The sequence below is a fragment of the Plasmodium fragile genome (assembly GCF_000956335.1).
Source record: "Plasmodium fragile strain nilgiri unplaced genomic scaffold supercont1.62, whole genome shotgun sequence".
In the NCBI taxonomy this organism is placed as follows: domain Eukaryota; phylum Apicomplexa; class Aconoidasida; order Haemosporida; family Plasmodiidae; genus Plasmodium; species Plasmodium fragile.
Genome location: NW_012192642.1, coordinates 70,721 through 79,540, shown reverse-complemented (window position 1 = coordinate 79,540; position 8,820 = coordinate 70,721). Strand labels below are relative to the sequence as shown.

The following is an 8,820-nucleotide window of genomic DNA, read 5'->3' as shown; positions in this document are numbered from 1 at the left end:
TTTTTTTTTTTTTTTTTTTTCCCCATCTCATGTGATGACTTCAATTCGCTATCATCATTATGTACATATTGGTGTATATGTACATTTTACTCGCCAGGGAACACTCAATCGGGAAAAATGGCAAAAATGGACAAATTTACTTGTACATATGTGCTGTGTGCCCAACTGTTAAGTTTTTTTCCCCACTCCAGTGCTTGCCTGGACGACTCTGTATATCAGTATAAGTATATCCATAGTTAGCAGGAAATTTTTTTTTTTTTTAAAAAACAGTAGGAACTTCCTCACAACGAAGCGTGCAATTTTATTTTTTGTTATCCATTTTGTGTCATGGTCTCATTGCATCCGCTTACACTTGTGCACACTGTATTGACTGGTAGGTCATTTTAAGGAAGCAAAAAAAAGGACAATGATTTCCCTTTTGAACACACCCCTTCCCCTTTACCTTGCAACGGGTTTGTTCACCTGATCATGCGAAAGAATTTCCTATTCGCAAAATGTCCTTCATGGCGATCGCGATGGAGGTCTCCGCCTGTCTATTTAAATGCTTGACCAACGGTAAACCCAGTTGTACATCAAGCACGTGTAAATCAGGGAACTCCTTTTCAGCCGCTGCGTAAAATTAGGCCAATTTGCAAGAAGGGGTGAATGTAGACAGCGCATCGTGAACACCTGTGCACATACGTAGCAAAAGGAATGAATAACTGCGGTCTAATAACTTATCTTGAGGATGGTACCTCTCTCTGCTTGTTTTCCATGTTGGGTGGATGTATACTAAGTACACGTAGGTTGTCCCCATTGGATCATATCATGCTTACTGTTGTTACATACATTTACACACTGTTAAACAGATCGCTACTTGTCCCTTCAGCGAAATGGATAGTAAGCGGGTTGTTATATGAAATAGAGGCTCGGTTTAACTTTGAAAAGAAGAACTCACAGGTTGTGCTCTTACAGTCGGCATTTCCCGTAACGAAGTAACTGGCTCAGTAGTCGTGTCATATATACCACTTAGCTATCCCTTTTATCAACTCCTTCGCTGTTGATGGAACGTTTGCCATTTGAATGTATGCACGGCGCGAAACAATGTCACCTTCGATTGGGCATTCCCATAAAGCAATGACACAACTCCTGCTGAGTGAACTAGCAACGAGCACGTTATTCTACGAAAACTCAGTTAGGACCATACTTCTAACCACATTGCGTTATGTTGAAGTGTGGCCAAATATTTGCTTTGTTCAGTGTTTTTCTCATCTTCCCTTGGCCCACATTTCCAAACGAGCGAAAAATGCGCATGTACGTATGGAAAGCCTTATGAGGCGAAGGACAATAGACAACCTTTAAAGTTGCACATTTGGTAGAGCTTACAACACCCATGTGCGACGGAAGTTTTTCCACGGGGTGCTCCATAAACGGCTGCTTTGGATTCATTCCACCCCGCGTAATTATCACCTTCATTACTTAGTACTATTTTAAACACAATTGAAGCGCACCGTTTTGACGCATTAAATTCAAACGCATGGAAAAGAAAAAAAAGGTGAGTACAAAAATATGCCCCAGGGGGTAGGGAAATCACTATATGTGCACGCATAAATAGACACACGACATAACAGGCATTTATTCAATGCATTTACACTAAAAACAAATTATTTTAAATTCAAAAAATACACATGAAAATTCAGTTTGCTTATTTATGCAACAACGCACTGTTAATGGAAAGCGAAACGGTTAATAATACACGCACACGTGAGGAATTTTTTTGTTTATCCCCTTATGTGGGATTATTCTTCCAAATAGTTAAAAGAAGGATAAGCTTAAATGTCCAGAAATTTTAAGTATATAGCCTACGAATGAAATGGTAAAAAGGGGGTTGTAGTAAAGGTAAAGTATTGGGTCCATTCACACTCAGGACAGATCATAACAGCGTGCTGCAAAAATGCCACTTTGCGTTAGCAACTTATGTGTCTAGCCAAAATCATGAAAAATTGTATGAACAAAAAAAAAGAAAAAAAAAAAAAAACTCCTTTCTGCCTGAACGGTTCATACAAAAGTACCTCTTTGATTAAGTAAGTTATCTCCGAAATATCTTTGCATTTATATATCTTCGATTTTATGTAAGACAGAATATGTTCGTCACAGGGGTTGATTTCCACTTGCGCATTCTTTGACTGATAATTACTCACTTTGAATTGCATGACCCTTCGTATTGTCTGCAGAAAGGTAAAGGTAAACAGATTTTCATAAAAGGAAAAAAAAAAAAAAAAAAAATCCATTCGTAATGAATAAAAAATAAATATACACATTTATAATACCGTAAACTCGAAAATGATGTAGTGCTCCGTTTTTTCTACAATTTTGAGGGGCGACAACTGCGTTGTTTTGATGTTCCGTTCGGCTGTCTTTATGCTGCAAAAGGAGAGTGATGAGACAAACATAAATGTGATGCATGTGACAAGCAAGACACACACGTGTGTGTACATTTTTGTTGTTTTTTTTTCCTCCTTTGATCGACTCTCTGTTCTTACTGCTCCTCCAACAGTTTAATCCTTTCCTTGCAGTCCAGCGTATCCGAACAGTTGATGTCGATTTCTTTGCGCTTCTTTTTCACGTAGTTGTCGTATTTTTGTATTTTTTCGTTCATCTGGTAGGGGGTACAAAATGGAGACAGGTTATGGAGGTAAATTGCGCCATAATTTTTCCATATATGGTGAAAAATTCCACACACTTCTCAGTATATGCACTGACAGGGACGTTTCGAGCCTCCATACCTTATTGATATCCTTCTTAAGCTTGCTTAACGTTTCGTCCATTTCGTTATTCTTCGAGGGGACAGAAAATATGCAGCAAATGTATTAGTCCTGTGTTGCTTTCGGATTTGTGCATGTTCATACACCCACACACATATGTATGGTGATACGAATGAAGGCTCATGTTACATATCTCTCTAACAACACAGTATGCATACTAATGGGAACACACTATTCATGCGTAGGTATACATATGGAGGGTGAGCACATTTGTGATGCTCACCTTTTGCTTGTTCTTCTCGAACATCTCATCGTATTTTTCCACCTTCGCCTCCAGCTCCAGCTTTTTCACTCGTTCCTTTTCGAACTCGATTTTTTGGTTTCTTTCGGTTAGCCTGAGGAGGGTTGGAACGGGGTTCGCATTGTGTCTGTTGTACTGGAATAAATGCCGATGCGAAAGAGCACGGCGCATAAAACGGCATCCGCATGTCTGAGGATCCTACTTCAGCTTCAAGTTTTCCACGTGATCCATAAAAAACGAGTCCGCGGAGAAGAGGGTATTCACTGCCTCTGTGGGGAGGGGAGAATAGGAACAAGGGAAAATTATTAGTCCATAAAAAAGGGAAGAAATGTATCTTCATCAGAACAATAATAATGGGGGTTGCATCAACAATTTTTTCCCCCCCCCCGCTGTTGCAATTGTAATGCCTTACCTGATGTGTTATTAAAGAGCAGGTCGAGCAAATTCGAAATTTCATTTTCCAGTTGTTTCACTTGTGGCTTGTCGTTGTACTGTTTGCACTGTCGCACAAATTTCTCATACGACTCTATTATTAAATCCTGGTCATTTTTACTTAAATTCATATGACCAAAATCATTTATGTGTTTGATATAATTTAAAAATTCAAGACATAAGCTGTGTAAAGTTTTTATTAAATTGTCATCTACTTCGTCTTCCAAATCATTTTTATTTTCTTTCAAATTTTGTATGAACAGAAAAATTTCATTAAATTTGTCATAAAAGGTGTAGAACAGGTCGTTCTCTGAGTATGCCTCCTGATTATTGTACACCGCTAGGTTGTTCTTCGTCACTGAGAGGTGCTCCATTTTGTATTCTAAGCACTTCACGGGTGTATATATGTGGGCGTAATGGCCTCACACTTTGTGGTTTCTTAGCCGAACTGCTGGGTCTGGTCTTCAGCAGGGGTCGCAGCTGGGACGCTCTATCGGTTTTTCTTCGCCGTACGGTTTGCCTTTCTTATTGCAGTTTATTTGTGATAGCCTTTGTTTGTGGTATTTTTTTTATGAGAGCTTTATTTATGATATATATTTTTTTTTCTGTCCACGTGGGACAATCTTGACCGGGGAACAAAGGGGCCGACACGTATGCACGTGTACATATGGGCGCACACGTAAGCGTAGATGTGAGCTCACAAAAGTCGGTCTCCCAAATGTGACTGCTTAAACAACAACGGCTTCGCAATTCTGGCTGGGTGACATACCCATAAGTTCAGCTGGGTCTGTCATACGTGTGTATGTGTGCGTCGCCGTATGCGCTTATGCATCTGTTTGGGTACCCATTTGTGTGCCTTCCTATGTGCACCTTCCTATGTGTACCTTTTTGTTTCCCCCCCTTACATGAAGATCTTGAAATGGCCACACAAACACGACTGGGCAAAGGACGCAGACCCGGGCGAACAATTTGCGGAACTCCCCTTTACGGCACACTTTTCCGTTGGAGTACGTACCCGATTGTTGACGCGTCGTGTTATAATATGGTATCCTCAAATGTTACACATGTGAATGAGGGACGGGAAAAGGCATTCAGGTGGATTCGTGTGCTCCTACTTCAGTCCACTCGTTCAAATCGCTTACGCTCGCTCGTAAATTTGTATTCTTTTGTCCAGTACACAATAAAAAACCTTCGCACAGGAATGCATAATTTTCCTCGCGCATGTTGCACATGAACTGACTATCTAAAAAATTTAAAAAAAAAATAACAATGTCTCAAACAGGTAAAAATAAAAAAAAAAAAAAATAGTTCTTACGAATGTAACAACAAATGGGAACACACGTTTTCCAAGATTAAGAAAAATTGGCACACTGCGAAAACGTGGCGTTTTTTTTTTTTTTTTTTTTTCGCGCGAAGTATGCACAGATGATGGGCACAGTTTGGAGGTCGTTTTGCTTGCTCCATTTTGTGGCTTCGCTGTGCCTATTCTTCTTTTTTTCCACTGCAAATGGGTACAGAAAACATGTGATTGTCATCCTAAGCGCAGTTGCAGCCGCATTCTCACCGGAGTTGTACCCGTGTGTATGCCCCCGCTCCCTTCACATCCCCTTCGTAGGCATCCCATTTAAGGGCACCTACCCCCAGTACAACAGAACCTCCTGAATGACTACACGTTGTTAACAAAATGGGGAGACTCGTATGCTCATCAACACCAACATCATCGCAGATTCATCCCTCCCGATTTGCAAAAGGAGCTGCCAAAAATTGCTAGCCAAGTAACGGAGCATTCGAACGGCTGAACAAAACCTACACGCACACATCCCCACCACCACATTAGGCGTAAAATACAAAAGAATGAAAAATAGCCGCCCCCCTTTTCATATCATTAAAAGGCTATACACACGCAGTGGTGGATTGAGGAAACCGCAAAAGGTGACAAACGATCCCGAAAGTATTAACAGGAAGACGTACTGGTGCTTTGAACACAAACCTATTAAGAGGACGTTGGTCAATTTGATATACTCTCATAATGAATTGAAATTTTTTTCTCGCTTTCTGAGTCATCCCAATGGTACAACTCCGATTTGGACACATGCAGTGCGATCTAATATGCGCACAAATTTCGCTTCACGGGGTGCATATACCTTTCTGCTGCGTCCTTATAGAGCCATTATTATTTGTTCTTCCTCATTTGGGGGTCCCCATCACATTGATCTGCTTTTCCCCATTTCCCCCCTACACACTCACACACCCCTTTCAAATGCATCCCCTTCGCAGTGGGTACCTCCCTTATACACGAGCTATCCTTGGAAGGCCCCTACACGGGGTTCCTGCCTTCGAACGAAGCTTTGAAGTTAATTAGCCCCGAGAGTTTATCCAAATTATATGAACAAGGGGACAAGTTGATGGAATTTGTTTTGGGCCACTTCACAAAGGACTTCTGGCTTTACAGAGACCTATACGGATCTTCCTACCAGCCGGTGAGTTGCCTTTTGTGTGTGCATTTTATCCCTCGAGTTATTCCTCCACTGAGTTATTGTGCCACCGTGCATGTACCCACATATGTACCCTTTTACCATCACCAACATGACGCGCGCTCCACCATCCCCTGCAGTGGCTTGTGTTCAACGAGAAAAGGGACGCCCCTGAAAAAATCACCAACTTAGTTAACAAAGACCTACTTGTAAAAATAACAGGGGAGTTTAAAAATTGCGACCACTCCATTTTTCTTAATGGAGCGAAGATCATCAGACCAAATATGAAGTGCCACAACGGAGTGGTCCACATTGTAGACAGGCCCATAATACAGAGGTAGTTGTGCGTGTGCGAAACATGCGGGACAATATTTTTTTTTTTTTTTTTTCCTCGCAAAGGGGAGGGCAAAAAAAAGCCTATTTGGACGGTTCACTTTTGTTAAGGGATCGTCAGTGTTGGAGGAATCTTTGGAAGGACTCCGTTGCAGGACGTAACTTCAGAAATAAAAATGTCCTTCCCACTTCACTACCTTATTTTGCGCAGCCAGCGCGACACAGAAAAAAAACACTGAAGGCACCCTTGTCATTCGCCACTTCTATATCAACGCTTTAGTGATATACCAAGTCTGTTTAAGAAAGCACAAAAAAAAAGAAACACATTGGTATCAGTTGTAGTAGCAGTTGTACTGGCAGTTGCAGTCACGGTAGCAACAGCGTCATGGCCCAGCCACCGCACGGCAAAGCGCAGATGGCACCTCGCTAACACAGAAACATTATTACACGGCTGAAAAATAAATAAAATAAAAAACGCAATCAATAGCGCAATTTAGGCAGGCCGTTAATTCGTAGACACAAAATTTCTTAACGTGTGCATCCAGGGAGAAGAATTTACACACACATACTTAAAAAAAAAAAAAAAAAAAAAAGGGATCCCCATATACGGCATCGCAATGACATATGGGGCTGATGGCGATGAAGAGAAAATGGTAGCCTCACGAGGCGGACACACGGATCTAAATGCACGTCTCCTCCAGTTGGAGTCAACATATGTTGATGTTCACGCGCAGCGGTTTTTATAATTGCCCTATGAAGAAGGCCCTCATGATACGTTCTTCCCAATCGACTTGAAGTACTCACTGAGAACCGAAGTGGCTTCCAACTTGCTAATACTTCTTACGAGTTTGATTTGAAACATGTTGGGCCATATCTTGCCTGTCACAAGCAGATTGGGCAGGTCGGCCTTACTGTTCTGAGGGTCGATCGCTATTCCGTTGAGCACGGACTCCCTGTTCTTCATGCCTTCTTGCTGTGGGTGAGAAGGGGCGCAAAAATGTATATATAAGCCATGGTATAACTGTGTGGAGGTAGGTCACGCGAAAGGTATACGTGCACACTTGCCGACACCACGATTATGCCACCTCGCGCAACACCACTTACGTAATTGTCACACTTCTCGACGAGGCCGGACAAGTCAATGATCTTGAGGCAGGTGCCCTTGGAAATGTCAATCTCCAGGATCAGGTTGGTGAGGAAAATATTAGCATAGAGTGTCTTGGCCTGCACATGGTACTCCAGCTCATTCACATGATAAATGGAAAAACCCGCACAAGTAATTTGTGTCTTCCCTGATATGGTCAATTTTTTTGTTTTTAAAAATTCGTATGGAATTTCAATTTCGTATAAATAATTATCCCCAGTAGTTGTCCACAGCTTCTGATGACGCACAAATTTATCTTCCTTCAAATCTTCCACCGATTGTAGGAGGTCGATGTTGGAGGTCAGGCCATACCCATCCAGCTCATGTTCGAATGAATGATACAACTCCATACTTTCATAATCGAAAACGAGAATTATTTTTTCCTTGTACGTGAGGGTCAGGATAAACTTCCTATATGTCATTGGCTCGACGACAATTGCCACACCTTCTGCGAAGACGTTGCTTTTTAAATTATGAAACCTTTTGGTTTTCCCTGATGAAAGAGAAAATTCTCGGATATAGCTAGCCCCATATAACCCGGAGGATTCAAGCAGGGTGTCATTATCAATAAAGAATAATCCTTGTGTGAATGGCGAGTGTGCTTCATTGATCGGAATAACATTTGACCCCACATTTATTTGTTTGCCAATGGCTGGGTCGTGGATGTGGTTGTACTTAAACACCACCTCGTATGTGTACACTCCAATTCCAAAGGGAAATTTGTCACTTGAACTCGAGTTATTAACGAAATGAAGAATTAACAACACCGATGCTATGATTAACAATACCACCACTAATGTCACCACCACCACCATCTTCCTAAATATCCTGCACAAAAACATCGTGTAGAGGTATATGTATGTTTGGAGGGGTGGGTAAGACACATGGGCAACTTCCCTTGTGGGTGTTTCCCTTTATGGGTCTTGGTTCACGTGTGCACCGCGGGATTCGCAAACGTCCCTGGGGCTCTGTCCCTGCGCCTCCACTTATATGCAGACGTATGAATGCAACGTTGTGTGAATATATTTATACATGCTCATGCGCACATATCTGCTCGCGTAAAAAAAAAAAAAGACAAGCAGTTTATGCAAAACAGAAAGGTGTCTCATATACAGTTGTTCTTTTAAAACTTCTCGCTCGAACAAAAAAAAAAAAAAAAAAATTCATATGAGTGGCTATATATTCGCGTCAATATACACTGTCTTATTCACTTTACAGGTAAAGTAAGGGGGGGGAAAAAATAATAATTGAAAAATGCAGCCTTGGAGCGATTTTAACACGTATACGTATATTATCTACATATGTATGTTCAGGTGAAATGATTTAAACTGTTGCGCACATGTTTTGTCGATTTGTTCTGTTTTTTTTTTTTTTTTTTTTTTTTTTTTTTTT

General features: G+C 41.2%; 3 protein-coding genes across 3 annotated transcripts; 1 reads left to right on the top strand and 2 right to left on the bottom strand.

Annotated features, from left to right (window-relative positions):
• Positions 1–1,811: 1,811 nt before the first annotated feature.
• AK88_04419 (uncharacterized protein) lies at positions 1,812–3,851 on the bottom strand (the record flags this gene model as incomplete). Its single annotated transcript, XM_012482029.1, has 8 exons — positions 1,812–1,841; positions 2,052–2,207; positions 2,310–2,403; positions 2,523–2,638; positions 2,766–2,816; positions 3,028–3,139; positions 3,248–3,314; positions 3,458–3,851. 8 exons carry the CDS (start codon positions 3,849–3,851, stop codon positions 1,812–1,814), a joined length of 1,020 nt encoding a protein of 339 aa, XP_012337452.1.
• Positions 3,852–5,331: 1,480 nt separating this feature from the next.
• On the top strand, positions 5,332–6,292 carry AK88_04418 (uncharacterized protein; the record flags this gene model as incomplete). Its single annotated transcript, XM_012482028.1, has 3 exons — positions 5,332–5,548; positions 5,755–5,957; positions 6,092–6,292. 3 exons carry the CDS (start codon positions 5,332–5,334, stop codon positions 6,290–6,292), a joined length of 621 nt encoding a protein of 206 aa, XP_012337451.1.
• Positions 6,293–7,050: 758 nt separating this feature from the next.
• On the bottom strand, positions 7,051–8,270 carry AK88_04417 (uncharacterized protein; the record flags this gene model as incomplete). Its single annotated transcript, XM_012482027.1, has 2 exons — positions 7,051–7,257; positions 7,389–8,270. 2 exons carry the CDS (start codon positions 8,268–8,270, stop codon positions 7,051–7,053), a joined length of 1,089 nt encoding a protein of 362 aa, XP_012337450.1.
• Between the last annotated feature and the right edge of the window lie 550 nt (positions 8,271–8,820).